Below are 19,931 nucleotides of genomic sequence, written 5' to 3' on the forward strand. Positions count from 1 at the left end.
TGGTTTGATAGTAATTTAAATTTCGAGCAGCACACCACAAAGCTTGTTCAATCATGTTTTTATCAACTTAGAAATATAGCAAAAATTCGATCTATGTTAACTTTTAAGGACAACGAGACCATTTTACACTCCTTCATCTCATCACGCCTGGATTATTGCAACAGCCTTTTCACCTGTTTAACCCAAAAATCTATTGATCGACTCCAGACTGTCCAGAACTCAGCTGCCAGGCTTTTAACCAGAACAAAGAAATATGACCACATTACTCCTATTTTAGCTTCATTACACTGGCTCCCAGTATGTTTTAGAATTGACTTTAAAATTTTATTGATCACTTTTAAAGCTCTTCATGGCCTCTCGCCTTGTTATATTTCTGACCTTTTAGTCCCATACGCGCCAGCACGTACCTTGAGATCCTCGGGCAGAGGTCTGTTGTCTGTTCCAGAGTCTCGACTGAAAACTAAAGGGGACAGAGCGTTTGCTGACAGGGCCCCGAGGCTCTGGAACAGCCTGCCCGAGGAAATCAGGTCGGCTAAGTCAGTGAACTCTTTTAAGTCCCTTCTTAAAACATACTTTTATAGGAGAGCCTTTCCCGATCTTATTTGACTTTATTTTATCCCTTTTATTTTATTGTATTTTACTAATTTTATATTAATTTTTCATGCTCTTATCTTGTTTTTTTGTATTATTCTTTACACTTGTTAAAGCACTTTATAACTTGTTTTTGAAAAGTGCTCTACAAATAAGGATTATTATTATTATTATTATTATCTTCCCACCTGATATTTAGTTTTTTTCCCAATAGATATGTTTGTTTGACAGGCTGTGTGGAAACAGGAATAAATATACTGTATATCAATTTATTTAAAACCAAACAAACAAACAAAAAAGGGCACTTACTCTTGAGGAAGAAAAGGTGCTGAAGCCTCTTTTTATGTCTATGTCCATGTACCTGACTCCATGCTTGACCTGTCTTAGCTTTCCCTGTTACATCAGTTAAGCCCCTTAAGAATATTATTTAGCAGTTCGGACATAGTGACAATTGTAGCGAACATGAAAAAAAATTTTTTAAAATAATTTCTTACCTCTACTTTAAAGGACTAAGTACTCATTTTTCAGAATGGCCCTGCTCTATGGCGCCCCTCAATGCCCTGCAATGTAAGACAACTTAACAGATGCAAATCGACAAAACACAAGCAAATTAAGAGAACATCTTCACTGATTTGACAACAGTCCGCTTCTTTAACCATTTCAGCAACCACTGCCCAGCCACTGCGAAGACAGGTTGTGGTTGTATGCAGAAGCAGAGATATCTTCATTTACTGAGCAGAACTTGTGCTTATCTGTCATCCTGAGTCAGTCCTGAGGCAAGGAAACCTGATAAGAGGTCAAAACATTGCCACATGGATTAACTGCATACATCTGTTAGACGTATTAATTAAATAGAAGACCTCTGAGAATCTTTATGCCAGAGACATGAGTGTTGTGATCACTTTATCAGATTATTGTGTTTTTTGTTTTTTTTTTATTAATTTTTATTTAGAAGGGACCATGTGCAATTAATAACATAAATGTAAAAATTTGATGCATTACACCAGAGTTAGCCTTAGGCTAATTTACATCTGCAGTCCCCAAATACAAATAAATACAAATACATACAATATAAATATCGACATTATTCAAAAATACACGGCATATCAAACATAAAACATCAGACATTGTTCAAGAGCATATACCATGTACTTAATGCCCTTCACTGGCACACACACACACACACACACACACACACCACAATCACAACATACAATGGTACGCCAACACCCAACCCCTTCTCAACCCTTACGTCAACCCTACAATAAGAAGGTAAATGTGAGTGAAGGAAAAAATTATATTACCCACTGACAAAATAGTGGGTGCATATGTGGGAGTTAACGCATGAGTTTGAGTCACTGGGGGCCTATTATGATGCGTGTGTTATGGAAAAGAGACACAAACTTGGCTTCAGGTTGTACAATGTGGTTATCTTCATGCCTGCACGGTCCACAAGCAAGTCGTGCAGGAGTTGTGTTGACAGATCTGTGCAGCTGGAGCACAACACAGGCCTCGAGAGATTACTTAAAACAAAGACGAGATGTGAGTGCAGGAGTTCAGTGGGAGTAGTGACTTTTTTGAAGTCAGTTAATGAGCATGGCGCTCCATGCTGAAAAATCTATCTATTCTGAACTGTTGGGGGTGGTTTTACACATACAAGGTTTTTCAATTAAATGTGCAATATGACAAAATCTGTTTGTAACAACTCATATTGGGTATGAGGAATTGAATTATTCATATTGAAATGATTGGTTTCTGCCTTATCATTATTAGTTAAAAGGAGGCGCATCGAGTGCCAACTTTGTGTGCGAGCTGCAAGTTATCCGGCAGTCATGATTAGAAGGACCTTGAGGATATGCTGTCTGTTACTGTATGTCACGTGCACACTGGTTCGTGTGAATGAAGACACTGAATGTGTCTTGTTTCAATATCTCATGACATGTTATACCAGAAGTCTGGACGTATAAACTTGTGACAAAATTGAATACTTTTTGGTTGAGCATGTGTGTACTCCCTGTACCGAAGGCGTCTTTGATAAAAGATTTGTGTTGAATAAAAACACACAGTATAGGCAAATAACCTAAAGGTGGGCTGGTCACGTTTTATCCTTTTATTCATCAATGTGAAGATTGACCAGAGGTACATGTTTTATTCATTACTAATAAAGAGATCCCAGTCATATTCAACTAGTGACTGTATGCTGTTCCATCTACTTGTTTTTGTGGCTTATGCAACTGCAGGAAGGTCAGTTTCATACAGCTGCCAAGAAATTCCAGGATGGTTCAGAAACTGCATAAGTGATCAAGACATCCACATTTGAGAACTGTGATAGTGTTTTTTCAGGCTCTTTGCAGATGGGTCCCATAGATTTCACCTCACTAGTGACAGCACAGGCTCTCTGTAAATAAGAAGAAAATGAGAAAACTTTATACTTAATACAAGGCAACAAACTTAAATTCTAAGTAAGACATTGTAACTTCATTTCTTACTGTATGCTTTTGAGTTGGAAAGAGATGTTCCTGACTGGTCAATAATCAGACGCGGAATCACCCACTACTCAGTATATAGTGGACTATATAGTGAGCTCGCCATTTTGTGGTGCTGTCCGAATGTATAGTGAGAATTATTATACCCTATATAGCAGAGATGCTAACAAGTCTACAACTAATCACAGCTTATGAACTACTTTAAGTCAACACCCCCCCAGACTCTCAAACCAGTGTAACATTATAACTAAATAAAACTGTAATGTTACGTGAGCAACAATAAACCTGTAACCTGTTTGCAGCCAACAGTAACAATTAATGTGATGGCAGCCAGCAGGACATAAATGATTACATACTACCACTACTACATATACAACCACTACTTTGGCAAGGTGAGAACCCACACAGACGCAGGGAGATCATGCAAACTCCACACAGAAAGGCCTGGGGCGACCAAGGTTCAAACCCAGAACCTTGTTGCTGTGAGGCAACAGTAACCACTGCCCCACTATACAATCCTTAACAATGTTTCTAAACAACCCTAATTTAGTGAGTGAAGTGAATGATTAGTTGGACATTTACTCAACTAATGCTTTTTTTTATAAGACTGTTCTGAAAGTGATAAGACCTCACTTGAAACGGACGAACTGAGGCAATGCTAAAAGAGAGTTGATTTAATAAAGTCAGTTATACAGGTTTACAGTGTAGTGTTTTTTATGCTTAGCAATATGAATTGCCATTTTTAGAGTGTAATATATAGGCAATATTTTACAGGGCAGTCTGTAACAAGCAGCCTGTGTTGCCATATTCATGAGTGGATCGGTGAAAGTTTATCTTGTTGTATGTATACATTTGATCTAATAAATTTATGAGAATTAATACCAAAATTATGAATTTTAATATTCAGAGAATATTCATTCATAAAGATCTCGCGGGACACCACCCGAGTTTCCGTTCGCCCAGGGTCTCGGGATTCCCTGAGTATGGCTTTAATAATTATACAATTATTCACTAGTGATCAGCTCAATTATCTTAAATCAATCAGTCAGTCTCATATTGAAGGGGTAAATTCTCGTGGCAGGAACTTGGAGATAGGCAATACACACAATTCCTTTGATTACAGTGAATTTATTAACTAATTAAGGTGAATATAAAAATGTGGTTAAAATATACATCCAAGAAATAAACAATGGCTAAACAATGAGAATGTGGGTTCTATTGTGGGGAGCATTTGACTCATACGGGCAGCTAATGAATGCAAGCTATGAGTTTTAAGAGTTAAAGATAATCTATTAACAACTATGGGACAACACTGACTACAGAATGCCTTGTTTTGCCTTACTGTGGGTCGGCGGCCTGCCTTGGCCTGTTGCACGGGTCCCACGCTAGCTGCCTGATTCCTGGCTTTCTGCTAGGGAATTCTCCGGGGTTCTCCTTGTCTGGAATGAAGAAAAACCCTCAAGTGTTGACCGTCCTCGGTCTGGCAATTAGGCTGTTCTTTCAGGTGTCCTTTGCCACGTGGCTGAGTCCACTGTCGGTGCGATTAGCTCGACGAATAAAGTTTTTAAAAGAACTTGATCGTTCTTCAATTAAACTTAGTATACACAACATAGTATTACACTGGTGATACAGTGTCCTGCATTTGAATTAACCCTCTACTGCACATTTTATGGTACATGTTAAAAAATTTCCACATCATTTCGTGGTTCTATTGATAAAACTTTTTTTTTTTGGACCTTCCCAGCCCCAAATCTTTTTCCATTGCCCCATTGTGCAACAATGGTAGTGAATCATATAGAATGTTATGAATTCACAGATCATAAGAAAATGCTCAGTTGGTAATACAAAATCATAAATCTTTTTAGAAAATGGCATAAATTAAGCAGAAAGGAACTATACACTTGAAACACACATCAATTGGATTTCACACAGTTTGTATCATGTTGTGTGTCATGTCATATAATGTTATTTATGTAATGACATTTCACTCCCTGTGAAACTTCAAAAAGCAGTTCTTTATTACTGTTGGTGTTCCTACTGTCCAAGTGGACATCCTGGTTAGGGATAGAGTCGGGCATTGTTTTACTTTTATTGATTCTGAATCTGATTCCAATGCTACTTATTGATGTTGGTTCTTATTGAATCTCGGTTCTGATTCCAACTCTTTCACCACATATCTTGTCACCACTGTGTGACCTTTATCCACTTGCTCTTTGCTCATCTTCCCCTTTATGGCTAAAGTGAAAGGAGTCTCTGGGCACTCGTATCTAAGAAAAATAGCCTATATGTTGGAATCATCTGTTGATATCATTTGTTTCCCTTCAGTATAAAAGGTGAATGTCAGCTCACCTGTGTTTTGTACCTGAGTGTGAGACGTTGCTTTGTTGTCGTACTGCGTAACAAATGACTTGACGTTAGTAAGTGACACTTACTATACACAAACTATAAAATGCTCACTTCAGTTCAGTGAGGAGCACCACTGAAACATGCAGAAAGTTAGGAATTGATAAGCAGAATCCAAATCCACGGTTCTTGGAAATGGTTCACAATACCAACCCTAGTTAGAGATCATTCAGTCATCTTCATCTGTGTCTTTATCTTCATGCTCCCTTTTTATATATTTTTACTGACAGATACCTAGATACCAGTAAGATGCCAATAACTACCACTTGATATTTGACCCCTATTTTAAATATATATTTTATATAGTGTCTGCTGTATAAACCTATCATTTGAATGACGACCAGAGCTAGTGAAAGAACGTCTGAAGGTATTATTTCACTTCTGCTCAAACCTTTTTCTCCAGTCCACTCCACCTCACTGTCCCTGCCATCTATCTCACTGTCCTCACTGTCAGGTATTTGCCCAACAGACAAATCCTGCTCTTTAGTTATATAGAAGTAAAACTAAACAAATAAATACATGTAGCCCTTGTTCACAACGTTTCCCTGAGGCAACAAAAAGAAAAACTGCATTTCTAAACATGCAAAATAAAATATAAAGTCATAAACCTGACAAAAGACTTCTCTACACCTTCATACACACAAATATATTTTTTAATTAAAGTTTATGTCATTTTAAATAAGATTTCTAAAGCAAACAATCTCTCCTTCTTCTCACACCACCTGCTCCTATGACCAAGTGCCAGAAAAGGAAGTTCTGCCTTCAAATGGTCCTTCATAGTGACCATTCTAATTGGTTGCGATCATTTAAAGAAACAAGTACTGGATATGGGGCTTAAGAAAACTTTCCGTTGCCTGAGGGCAATGCTGTGCTGTAGAGGCTGAAGCCTCTGTGTTGTTGATCTTGCATTGCATCACATTTTAGCCTGCTGGTTGTCAGCAGTAATTACTTCACAGTTCTTTTAATCTAATCTACACTCTAGCAGTGACATACAATTAGACAATCACCTAAATAACATTTTCAAATTTCAACAAAGCATAAGCAGTTATATAATCATCCATAATATGGAAATATTTGTAATTTACATTAGAAGGAAATACAATACAACCTGCCCCTGTGTGTACTTAGAGACTGTCAAATAAGTTGAGTTTTAATAATGATTAAAAGAAAGATTTTTGGTATAAACATGATATGAAGATGAATAAATTGAATTGTTCTTCTGAGTGTCAAATAAATAATGAGATGGGTGTAACAGTCTTATGACTATGAGTCATTGGGAGAGAATCTTTGGCCCAACTGAATTTGGGGATGAACAATCAATGTGACAGTAGTCACGTAGACAGGAAAAGGGTGGTGGCTGAAAACTCAGCTATGCATGGAGCATATATAAAGCATAGCATATATAAAGAGGAGTCAGAGAGAGATCACTGCAATTAAAATACCAGTAGTAGACAGTGAATTTATTTCTTTACTAAGGTAGTAATTCATTAGGTGTGTTTAACATCTTTAAGGTTCTTATAGGTGTCAAGTGCACTGATCAATGAGAAGAGAGCTGTCATTAATGGGCATGACTGAGGTGGTATTTGGCTCTAGGGCTATTCAGTCAGGTGCCTTTTCAGAGTAAGCAGGGTAGGCGTTTGGAAGAAGACAGTTAGAAGCTAGGCGAATTTCTTCGACACCAGCTTAAACAGTTATACCTAATAGGGTAATACCCATAGGCCTAGAGGAATGGACCCTTTAAGACGGAGAGCTGGCCCAGTACCTCCTGAACAGGGGTAACTCGGGATCTAACAAGACCCAGGCCTGTCTGTTCAGAGATCAAAGGTCAGCCTACACCTTGCACCATAAACAAGCACTTGAGACGCAGACACCAGGTATTAAAGACACAGCGGGTGATCAAAGGAATTTTTAGTGCCACCTAGTGATGAACCTTATCACAAATTTATGACAACCAATACCCTCATATTTCAAAAGAGTATTTCACAGATTCACTCATTTGGCTTCTTCTGGTCGAATGTTCTTCATGCAGATGTTGAACAGCATATCAGTTTTGTTAACAGGCCTCTTAAGTGACTTTGTAAGCATTGCTGTTCCTGCTACTAATCTCTGCTTTCTGGGAGAGAGGGTGTTCCTCAGTGGCTCAGTGATTGTTACAGTTTTTCACAATTGCTAAGACACATTTCTTGAAACCTTCACCCATATTTTCAAAACTTTTTAAACTATATTCACAAAACCCCTGACTCTTCTGGCAAAACACTTGCCTCAAAAACATTTTACATGTACCCAAAATCAAACAATGATTTCAAAACATAAACACAGCCAATCAATAAATTTTTTTACATTTTGCATTCTTTAGACACTACATCATAAAACTGAGAACACAGTGTTCAGGGCATGTAGTGCAGTAAGCCCAAGTAAGAACAAAGAAAACTATAAATGAAAAGCACTTTACACTCAAAAATTTTGTGCATCTGCAAAATCAAACTCAATACAGTAAGAGACTTCATCCTCATCACATGCAACCTTGTCCCTTGCCAAGCAAAGGAGGAAAACCCTCCACAACTGTCTGTAAGAGATTTTCCCTAGTAAATGAGTTTCAGTCAAAGACTCAAACACAAAATCCCTAAGACCACCCAGAAATATAAGAAGATGGTCAGTGTTACAGTTTTTTTTTATTTTTTATTTTTTTTACAATTGCTAACAAGCATTTTCCAGTACTGAGTTTACTTTTTCTCCATCAGAGGATATCACTGCACACATGGTAACACTGGCACCCCTTTGGCCTGGGACACTGACTTTAACTCTTTTGCCAATCAAAATCTGTCCTCACCGGCGTATTTTGGCCAAGTCCACGTAGATAAAAACATGGGGTGTGTGATGACTTTCCAGCACCATGACCCTCTAAAAGATATCTCCCCTATGGGGGTTGGACGTTGGGTCCTAAAGAAGAAATACAAGACAATTGATGCCACCGTTGAGCGGGCCACATTTGGCTGCTCTCTGAGACCAGTGTCTTTCAATTATAGCCCATGGTTGATTACCTGGTTACCACAGTAGCCCTAATGTCATCAGAGACTACAGCTCTCAGTCATCTCTGCAGCTGTCTTACATCACCACACACCCAGAATCCTCTTCCTCTCTATAGCAGTCTTTCTCTCCCTTGCAGGCTCCATTTTGAAGTGGAGGTGTAACAAAACACATTCCAAAGATGTCTCCTTTTATAGGTGGTCATGAGATCACTAGGTGAAAAGACCAGGGTAGAGTTGTAACTGAGATGGGAATGACCTGTCGTTGGTATCATTTACAGAATTTCAGACAATACTATTTCACTATTTGTCTCCACAACCATCTTTTTTTTAAGATTTTGAATGTATTTCAATGGGGTTTGTAATTTGGCAAATAGCTGTTCATTTGAATGTATGTGCGGTTTTGAACTTAAATTAAATTGTACAACAGTTCACTATGGAAGCATTTGCAAAATTGGCTGTGGATGCACATGGTTTTTCTGGTGGTTGACGTTGAGTGAGAAAGGAATTCTTGAATTTTGAAAGCTGTGGTCATTGAATGTCTTTTGTGTTAAATCAATGCATTTTGTATTACAGCAAGGCAAGTCTCAGTTTGGTCCACGTAGACTTCTGTTGTGCTCACTGTGGTAAACTCAAAAAAAGTACACTCTGAAAACATAAAAAAAAGTAAACTCAGTACTGAAAAATGCTTGTTAGCAATTGTAAAAAAAAACCTGTAATAAACTGTTCCCAAGGTTGAATGAGGGTAAAGAAACTGTCCCTTAATTATAGCTTGGTCAAAGTGTGACATTGCCACGACGCTGGCCAGGGACTTGACTACATTTTGGTTTGATCACATCAGTAGGAACAAGTGTGCAGAATTATGAGTTGTTGTGTGTAAAAGATGACAGCTGTGTTGTAGCTGTGTTTAACTTTTGCTGCAAGTATTTACCATTTTGCAACACAAGTATGTTTTAGTGAGTGAGAATGTGTTTAGAGTTTTGCAAAAAGAGTGGATGAGATTTGCAATTAGTGTCTCAACTCCCTGAACTTGTGACTGATTCGGCAGATGGGTTTAGGCCATTGAGCATTGGGTTCAGAGAATGGGGTTTAGTGTTTTAGCAGTTGTGAAAAACTGTAATAGACAGGGCTATATTGTCAGAAGTGTGTGTGTGTGTGATATGTTCAAACGCATCAGTTTAATGGACGATCAGACACAGTTTTCAGTGAGGAGCAGATTTATTCAATGTTACAACACTCACTAGAAGAAAAGTAAATCATTCCTAGATATGAACTTCAAACTGAATATTTGATCAAAGATCTCTGGAGAAACACAAGAATGGCAGTGATGTGTTCACTCTCCCATTATGAACCATCTAGGGCCTTCAAGTACCTGTTTTTCCTCACACCATGCTACAAAACAAAAGTTTAACAGGTGAGACTAAACCACGTACCCATCAGCACTCAGGGTTTCTCTGTCAGAAAACAACTCATGGTTGCTTTGTTACATGGCATAAAAGCTGTTGTCTGTCTCACAGTCTGTTTTAACATTGCATGCATCATAAGTTTTATAATTGCTATGTGAGGACAAACAGGTTCAACTGCATGGGAGATAAACACCAATACAGGCAACTCAGGGAAAACACATCATTTTTCCCTCTCAGGAAAAGGTGTCTGAAATCATGAAGTCATCGAGTCATGCTGCTTAGATGAGATTCTGATTTCCCTCCTCTCTTCCAACTGTCTCTGCTCTCTTTTCAACATTACCGCAGGCTGTGTCCCCCTACACACGCACACAGCATGTTGTTCTGACCGAGGTGGAAAGAAATTTTGAATGAACAATGAGAGCATTTGTTAATGTTCAACATAATTCACCTAATTAAGAGTTTTTCTATCCATTTAAAGGAACTATATGTAGGTTATACAATGAAATTACTTATTAATAAATAAAATTTACACTACCTTAATGTTAATGGGCTCAAAACTCACTTAGAAATGAAGCACACGCCTTTTTTCTCTGTTGCTTGCATCTGTTTTTAATGTGAGGACACCGGGTCGGATTCAGCCCTGTGCCGCTCCCGAGCCTCTCAGATTACAGTGACAACACGGCAGCTAACGACATGCAGTCCACTAACACCATAAAACAACCGGCTCCTAGCAAAACACAGCTTCCATGTAAAGATACAAAACAACAATAAAGGTTTATGTGCTGAAGCCCATCAGACCAAACAAACATTCCAGACTATGTTTTAATTTAAACCTTCACTTTAGAAGGCGTCTAATGGCAAATGCCTTTATTCAGTTTATACTAACCAGAATGCAATCTTCAGTCTATTTATCACATCCCTTACATTACATTGTGGTTATCTAACGAGCTCTACTAAAACCACACTTTCTGTCGCTTAAGATTCTTTTTTTTTTCCTGAGGTGAAAAACAACATCAACAAACCAGGACAACAACAATAACTTGTGCCACAGTGGGAACAAATTCAGAAAATGCTTATTTTGTGGTGTCTATTTGTCACTATATCATTGCTCTGTCTTGAAGAGGACTCTACAGACCCAGTGGCTTCCATTCCACTTACAGATGAGATGGTTACTACTACTACTACTAATAACTTTATTTGTATTGCACTTTTCAAAACCAAGTTACAAAGTGCTGTACAGTGAAACAAACATGATCCATACTTAAAAATGTAAATGAAAATAAAATAAAAAAATCAACAATAAAATCAGCATTAAAAAATACAACAGCAATAATATAATGTTTATAAAAAGGACATACGATAATAGTGAGATTTGAGAAGAGATTTAAAAGAGGCATGTCTCAGGCATCTAGACACTAAATCTTGCACAAGGAACAGTTTGTTTATTATGGAAGAACGGTTAAAATCTGTGTTGAATAATTGACAACAGAAAGCAAAATCTTTGTCCCACAAAAAATATCCAGTCACATATAATAAAATAAATTTATCTTGTATAGCGCTTTACAGTGTGAACACAGGGTAAGATAGAAATTTATATTTAAAAAGGAATCATAAAATGAGGGGATGAGAAAGAAAGGGAGGGAAAGGAGAAGGGAATGGAAGTAGCCTACATGTTTAAAAGAAAAAGTTAAAGAAAGGTAGTTAAAAAAGAAAGAGTGAAATGGAGGGATGGGTAGAGAAGGGAAGAGTTTAACTGGGGAATGCTAGCTTGAAAAGTTGGGTTTTGAGGCCCTGCTTGAATGATGGCAGGGTGTTTGCCTGTCAGATGCGGTTGGCGAGGCCTTTCCAGAGTGGTAGATGATTAATGTAATCATTTACGTTCCGCTGGCTGCCATCACGTTAATTATTATCGTTGACTGCAAAAAGGTAACAGGTTTATTGTTGATCATGTAACGTTACACTGGTTTGAGAGTCTGGGGGTGTGTGTTAACTTACAGTAGTTCAAAAGCTGTGATTAGTTGTAGATGCATTGCACATTACAACGTTGTGCTCTGTAAGTGAAAAACAGGTTACAGTTACAGAATCCCTTATAGCTATGCAGTGTTATAAGCAGCCTGGATTGAACGCAGCAGGTGACATTATAACCACGAGAGACTTGAGACTTGACTTGGCTTAGAGACTTGTGAGCATCTCTGTACTCTGTAATTATTTTTGAACACTTTGGGGCTCTGTGTTGGTACTAATCTCTAGACTCTGTTTTGTTTTTTGTAAATTAGAGAAGTAGGAATAAGTGAAATAATGAATGTATAAAATGGATAGCTTTGAACACTGCACTACAAAATTCATTGCTTTGAGAAAATGTTGTTAAATTCTGTATTGTAGAGACATTCTGTCTCCTTCAGGTTATTTAAAAAAACTGAATAAACATATCTGTGAATACAAGTTTCTTTGATTGTGTACACAGAGAGGAGCAAAATGAGCAGTTTCTGAGTGTTGTCTCATAAATGCACCTTCTTATAGTGAAAACCAAGAGAAAAACAAAACGTTCGTAGTCTGTGGGATCTGCTTGGCTGTCACATAACTCAAAGCCTCCCAACATGCCTGGTTCTAATTGGCATTCACACACACGGGCTTTACTATCTAGATCTAGCACAGGGTGAAAAATGCAACCTGATCTCACAGAAATACATGAAATGACCTCCTCACGTATTTCTGTGAGATCAGGTTGGAAAAATGATACCAACAACCGTTCCCAGTTCTCCCACATCAAGGAACACTTTCATTTTTGTTTTTTTACAATATTATACGTTTTAGCTGTAAAGCCACATTTTACTTCCCACAGTATGCTCATTCTATTACTATGTACAATAAAGTGAAAACTGAGAAAAACAACTACAGGTGAGTATATGTGACATATTAATCACATTCAAACAAGAAAGCAGAGAAGATATGATTTTAATCCATCTATAATTTTATCATCCTGATTGTCACTTCTGTAATTTTACTATGTTGGTCTCTTCTGCATGCACATCTATTGTTTGTCTGTTTGTCCTGGAAGGGGTTAAAAGGGGAGGTTTTTTTTCTTATCTAAATCAAGGGTCTAAGGAAAGAGGGTGTCGCATGCTGTATGGATTGTAAAGCTGTGCAGTAAAATTATGGTGACCTATTCAACTTATTGATGAAGAAGGCCTCAGGAAATCTCAGGATGTCTTAAGCAGGAATATTTACTAACTTGGCCGAGGAGAAAGACAAAAGCAGTACAGAGTAACAATACAGAACTACTGAAGATTCCCTCTTGGTCCACAATATGGATAAGTTAAGATCTAATGCTTACCATAGTCCTCCACTGGTTTTCACATCGTAATTGCACACAAGGAGAAGAAGCACACACAAAGTATAGATATGCATTTAATAAAATGTTAATAAACTAATAAACATTTTTCACTGTGCTCCTAAATTTCTTTGTGTGCTCCTAATTTTTTATTTTATTTAGGAGTGCATGTAATCCTCCTGCCTAAATATGTGGATTCTTCCTTCTTATTGGATGTTGAAATCTAATGCTTACCTAAGTCACATTGGGATTAGCAGGTCACATTCTGAAGGGTAGACAATCTGTAAACATCTAAGAGTGAAGCAGAGCACCATATCTGTTGTCCTTGGCTTCTAGGCAATGGCTCATTACTTTTTACCCTGGTGTCGTGATTCACCCACAGAGAAAAACGGCAGTATAAACATTTTTTAGAGACTGAGGTCATTCTATTTCTAAGTCTACGAGTGACCTAAATGTGACATGCATATAAACTGCACCTCACCTTTGACCCACATTGAGCACCTTTAGGAAAGTTCCCTCACAAGAGCCCCTTGAGGCAAATTTGTGATATTTGGCTAGATAAATAAAATCAACTTGACTTGACTCTCCGGACCTCAGAGTTCAGGACGGTAGCACCAAACACGGCTGCAGGTTAGACCGTAGTTCTCCTCTCTGACAGACTCAGGAAGCTCATACTGAGCCAGCTGACGCAGGAGTTGTCGGATGCCGTGTTCCTCAAACTGGGCCCTTCCAGGATCTCCGATCAGGACTTTGGTGCCGTGGGTTTTGACGCAGCGGTCCAACCAGCTGTGAAGGCTGGTGGCAAGGGCCTCATCATAGAACATGTCACCTAGCAGGATCAGGTCAAAGCAACTGGCTTGTGAACCAATCATGTTGTCAGTCAGACAAACAGGTGGCTCCAGACCATTCAGCTCACAGTTCATCTGGGTCGCAATAGCTGCAACTGTAACACAAACAGGCACGTTCAGTACTTTATCTTGTATCGCATGCTTTAGGTACAGTCATATTACAGCATTTCACGTTTGCTTTAGCTCAATTTTCTCAACAGAGTTTCAATTTTCAAAGCTCTTGACACAAATAGAGGAGTTAGGAAATTAAGCAGATTGTTGACACTGACCACCTGGCTTTCAACTGCATGTGTCCTCCCTTCAGTGCACTTTATTGACAATTTAAACACTTGGGGGACTACAGACATCATTTTAAGGACAGATGGAAATTGCCTAACAGGAGTCTGCTCCTCTCACCTCCTGGAGTTCACAGACCAGATGAAAGAGGCACTCAATGCAGGGACATAATTTATCTCAGTCTCTTCCCCTCGACTACATGTTCTCTTTGAGATAACAATCTCAGTGGCCACAAATGTTCAACCAGAGTTTATCACACAATGGTCATTTGGGCTTTCTCTTCCACATCCGCCCCCACTTGATCTTACAGATAATATTCAGTTGTAAAAGTACTAACGTAATTGATGCCATTGCCCCCCACTAAGGTAAAGGTGGAGAAATATCTTGCCGAGGCATCAAAAAACAAATCTCCAGTTGCGTTATGACATCTATAAAGAGTCAAGGCCAAGGAGAAAGACAAAAGCAGTACAGACTGACAGTACAGTACTACTGAAGATTCCCTCTTGGTCCACAATATGTATCCCTTTACAGTCCCCATGGAGTCCATGGGATACAAGGCTATTCTCCTCTGGCATAAATATGTGTTTTCTTCCATCTTATTGGATGTTAAGATCTAATGCTTACCATAGTCCTCCACTGGTTTTCACATCGTAATTGCACACAAGGAGCACACACAGTATAGATATGCATTTAATAAAATGTTAATAAACTCTTGAGTTACTGGAACACGGTGCTCCTAAATTTCTTTGTGTGCTCCTAATTTTTATTTTTATTTAGGAGTACATGTCCTCCTCCTGCATAAATGTGGATTCTTCCATCTTATTGGATGTTGAACTCAAAAAATTCACATTGGAATTAGCAGGTGACATTCTGAAGGGTAGATAATCTGTAACCATTTAGACTGAGGTCATTCTATTTCTAGGTCTACGAGTGACCTAAACGTGACATGCATTTAAACTGCACCTCACCTTTAACCCACATTGTGCACCTTCAGGAAAGTTCCCTCACAAGAGCCCCTTGAGGCAAATTTGTGATATTTGGCTATGTAGAGAAAATCAACTTGACTTGACTCTCCGGACCTCAGAGTTCAGGACATAACTTATCTCGATCTCTTCCCCCCGACTACATATTCTCTGAGATAACAATCTTAGTGGCCACAAATGTTCAACCAGAGTTTATCACACAACGGTCATTCAGGCTTTCTCTTCCACATCCGCCCCCACTTGATCCTACAGATAATTTCAGTTGTAAAAGTACTAACGTAATTGATGCCATTGCCCCCCACTAAGATAAAGGTAGTCTCTGGTCACAAAAGAGCACCCTGGAGAAATATCTTGCTGGTAAAAATTTTAAAAAGAGCCAGTCGAGAAACAAATCTCCAGTTGCGTTATGACATCTATAAAGAGTCTTCAAAATGAGAAACTCAAGGCCGTCTTTTGTGCTGAAAAAAGTAACAATGCAGGAGCCTTATTTGCTACTGTTGACAGGCTGACAACACCTCCCTGTGTCAGTAGCCCCAGAACTTTTATCCACCAAGTCATGCAATGAATCTGCCTCAAATTTCAGAAAATTTGACAAACTGTTTTTCCATATTAGGTATCGGTTCTGTAGAATCGGAATCAGAAGGAGCTTTATTGCCAAGTAGTGTTTTACACATACAAGGACTTTGCTTTGGTGTTAAGGTGCTACACGCAGACAAACATACAGCTGTCATAAATAGATGTAGAAATATATAAATATGTAATAAACAAATGCAAGTTATATATGAATAACAGAAGAATAGAGAAAAATAATACAACTGACAATACAAAAAATAGAAATAATAATAAAAACAACAATGGAAAAACAACAATTTACAATTAACAACAAATTAACAACAAATATGTGCAATGTGCCAGATTCGTGCATGATATGACATGAAGTGATATTAACATGTGCAGAGACAATTGCATTATTTGAGGGGAGGGAGTGTCAGTGGGGGGCCCGGGCCTTGTTGATGAGGCTAGCTGCAGACGGGTAGAAACTGTTTTTGTGGCGAGAAGTTTTGGTCCTGATGGACCGCAGCCTCTTGCCAGAGGGGAGAGTCTGAAACAGTTTGTGGCCGGGATGGGAGGCGTCAGCTGCAACTTTTACTGCTGACCTCAGAGTCCTCAAGGCGTACAGGTCCTGGAAAGAAGGAATATTGCAGCCAATCACCTTCTCTGCCGAGCGAATGATACGCTGCAGCCTGCCCTTGTCCCTGGCAGTGGCAGCAGCGTACCAGAAGGTGATGGAGGAGGTGAGGATGGACTCAATGATGGCGGTGTAGAAGTGCACCATCACTGTCTTTGGCAAGCTGAAATTCTTCAGCTGCCACAGGAAGTACATCCTCTGCTGGGCCTTCTTGGTGAGGGAGGTGATGTTCAGCTCCCACTTGAGGTCCTGGGAGATGATGGGCAGGAAGCGAAAGGAGTCCACAGTGGTGACTTGGGAGAAGGGGGGAAAGAACGCAGCCTTGAGGGGTGCTGATGGTCCTGGAGTCAGAGATATGTTTTCCCAGCTTCACGTGCTGCTTCCTGTCCGTCAAGAAGTCAGTGATCCACCTGCAGGTGGAGTCAGGCATGTTCAGCTGAGAGAGCTTGTCCTGCAGCAAGGCTGGGATGATGGTGTTGAAATCCACAAACAGGATCCTGACATAGGTTCCTGGGGAGTCCAGGTGCTGGACGATGTAGGGCCATTTTTACTGCATCATCTACAGACCTGTTGGCTCTGTAGATGAACTGCAGGGGGTCCAGGAGTGGGTCTATGATGGATTTAAGGTGGGACAACACAAGGTGTTCAAAGGACTTCATAACCACAGAGGTCAGGGCGACGGGTCTGTAGTCGTTTATTCCCGTGGTTCTTGGTTTTTTAGGGGTTTGGCTTCCACTTAAAACCAGTAAATCAGCATGACACAATTTGTTCCTATCAGCTATAAAACCTTGGAAGAAATTGTGCTACATCTGAATTGCTGCCTTGATATTCTACCTACAGGCTATTTCAAAAGTGTTTCTTCAAATGGTCAACACTCTTCTACTCTTAGGCTATGTTCTACAGGCACACAGTCACTCTTAATAACAAAATTCATTCATTAATAAAAATCACTGAAAGGGCTGATTTTCAACAACTGAAAACCTTGTTGCCCTTAAACAACTGTTTTGATGTTTTCCAGTCAGGATTTCGACCACACCTCAGCACAGAGACTGCTCTTGTTAAGGTCTAACATCCACTTAAGCACAGACAGTGGAAATGTTTCAGTCTTAGTATTACTAGATCTCAATGCTGCATTTGACACGGTCAACACAACAACATATTACTAGACTGAGCCGTGGGTGAGACTTTCTGGCACCGTGCTAAACATGTTATAATCCTCAGCAACGTGTTTTGTTTTGCTTCTTAAGGCTCACAAAGTAAAATTACAAAAACACTCACAGGTTTGCTAAATAGACACTGTGTAGGTCATATGACCAGTACATTCCATTTTTTCTGACATTTTTCTCGTGTATATATAAACACACACGCACATAGTGTCTATGTAGCACACCTGTGAGTGTTTTTGTAATTTCACTGTGTGTGCCTGAAGAAGCAATGGGCAAAACACGTTGCTCACAATAAATGCAGTAAAGTCAGATCAGTGTGCGGTAGTTTGTTTTTTGACTTTTTATAGCCACATCCTGCTATCTACCAACACCTGGCTGTTGTTGCTGTGCTCAGGGAATTTCTTGTTTTATTTTATAATCCTATTTGAAGCACATGGACTACTGTGTATTGGTTGGTAATTGCTAATTAGTAATTACACATCTGAGTATATAAAAAAATTACGTGGACTACCCTGAGGCTGCATTCTCATCTACATGCTCCCTCTATTGCAGATTATGAAAACAACAAAATAACCCACCATGATTATGCAGAAGACACAGTGATTTATATAATAATATCACCAGGTGACTATGGTCCCATAGCAGCACTGAGAAGGTGCATTAAACAAATCTATGATTAAATTTTCCCCAAAATTGTCAAATTTGAACACTTTACTGATCCCTGGTAGGGAAATCAAGCGTTATTGCAGCACAAAAGATAGATAAGGTAAATATGTAAACAGAATAAAAATCGAGCAAAGGAACTAAAAAATGTTTACATAAAAAATAAAACAAAGACACGTGAGCAGCAATGTAGTATATGTGCAATAAAAGCTGTACAAAATGTACAATACACATCGAGAGTTAATTACAGCACATTTTTGCAGAACGGTGTAGTCGGCCATATGTTTTGAACATATCTCTGTATGTGTTGGATGTGAGTATATAATGATTTGTCCATGTACTAAAATGCTTGGGAGTAAAATCATATAAAAATAATGTTAAAAAATGGTTCAAAAGGATACTAGAAAAAAAGTAAAAAAGTAAATGAAGAGTCATAATCAAAGCGGCATACCGTTGTCAATGTCATTAGCAACTACATGAACAGCACCACATAGTTTTGCAGCGATGGTTGAGGCTCCACAGCCGCTCCCCAGATCCAGAACTGCCTTACCCCGACACACTCCGGGGTTATCCAAGAGGTATCTGCAGAGAGGTGGCAATAAAATCAGACTTAACTGCACTAACTCACACTGTCAAGCTGTTTATTTTCAGGCTAAGCTTTTACCTTGAGAGTGCTTGTCCTCCTGGCCAGTATATGGCCCAGTACGGGTCACCAAAAGGCCAGAGCTCCGGTCTTTCTCGCCAAAACCTGCAGTTTGTGGTGAACAGTCTCAGTTTGACCTCTGGAGTCAGGCTCTGCTCCCCAACTATCTCTGTGTGCTCTGAAATAAATCTCCGGATATATTCATCAGACTGGCAGCTGATTGAAAAACACCTATGGCTGTTTGCCTGTTTTAATACTCTGAAACATATTTTAACATAACGAGTACATTTTGGGGGCGTTAAAAGTCTCCACATGTTCATCAAGTTATTGGACAACTGTAGCTGCTGAGCTAGCTGGCTAGCGTTCTTGCTAGTCCCGTTAGCCACATATCTGCTGTTTGAAGCAGTTTTTCGTGTTTCTCACTGCAGCTAATAATCATGCCATAATGTCGGTAAAGAGCAACACATCTAAATATCACACATCTGACAGATAAGGAAGCACAGACTTGTTAAATATCAGTAAAGCTCCATCTGAGAGCATGTTGTTTTCCACACGAACACATAATAGTGGCGGACAAAGGTTCTATCGACCTCCTGAAACCGGGCCACACAATCTACGTTCCGCTCACAAAGGTTCCTACACAGACAGAAGGCCTAATGTGTTGTATTTTCAAAATATAGATTAATATTGGATTTTAATATAACGTGAATATAATCTGTTAACAGGCAACATTTTCCTGTATTTTCAGCAGTTCTTATTAACCGTAGCCAGTTACACACATCTTAAAGTTAGGATTGACATAATATAGCTACATTAATTTTAGATTTTCACAAAAAGAGGATGATGTGTAATCAGTAACAAACTCTTTATCAGTGCAGTGTGACCAGTCAGCCAATTTTAGATAATTATAATTTGAGTTG

The 19,931-nt window shown here is 39.0% G+C and overlaps 1 protein-coding gene, 1 long non-coding RNA gene and 1 pseudogene across 2 annotated transcripts; all 3 read right to left on the reverse strand.

The window, feature by feature from the left end:
- LOC123961629 overlaps window positions 1–948 on the reverse strand; it is a 15,856-nt pseudogene extending 14,908 nt beyond the window's left edge.
- Window positions 949–2,686: 1,738 nt separating this feature from the next.
- Window positions 2,687–4,480, reverse strand: LOC123961152. Its single transcript, XR_006822667.1, has 2 exons — window positions 4,420–4,480; window positions 2,687–2,989 (listed from the first exon to the last, which is right to left on the reverse strand). It is a non-coding gene; the product is annotated as an uncharacterized LOC123961152 (long non-coding RNA).
- An 8,371-nt stretch (window positions 4,481–12,851) lies between these two features.
- Window positions 12,852–19,593, reverse strand: etfbkmt (electron transfer flavoprotein subunit beta lysine methyltransferase). The gene is made up of 3 exons (XM_046038539.1): window positions 19,033–19,593; window positions 18,820–18,950; window positions 12,852–14,186 (listed from the first exon to the last, which is right to left on the reverse strand). Exons 1-3 carry the CDS (start codon window positions 19,329–19,331, stop codon window positions 13,837–13,839), a joined length of 780 nt encoding a protein of 259 aa, XP_045894495.1. The 5' UTR covers window positions 19,332–19,593; the 3' UTR covers window positions 12,852–13,836.
- Between the last annotated feature and the right edge of the window lie 338 nt (window positions 19,594–19,931).

This window comes from Micropterus dolomieu, linkage group LG22 (genome assembly GCF_021292245.1).
Source record: "Micropterus dolomieu isolate WLL.071019.BEF.003 ecotype Adirondacks linkage group LG22, ASM2129224v1, whole genome shotgun sequence".
In the NCBI taxonomy this organism is placed as follows: Eukaryota; Metazoa; Chordata; class Actinopteri; order Centrarchiformes; family Centrarchidae; genus Micropterus; species Micropterus dolomieu.

Coding starts and splice junctions, on each gene's coding strand:
- etfbkmt (XM_046038539.1), bottom strand. CDS start 19,331: ATGAACATGTGGAGACTTTTAACGCCCCCAAAATGTACTCGTTATGTT. Junction 18,951..19,032: donor GGAGGACAAGCACTCTCAAG/GTAAAAGCTTAG, acceptor ACCTCTCTGCAG/ATACCTCTTGGATAACCCCG. Junction 14,187..18,819: donor TGCTAATGACATTGACAACG/GTATGCCGCTTT, acceptor TTTGTGTTACAG/TTGCAGCTATTGCGACCCAG.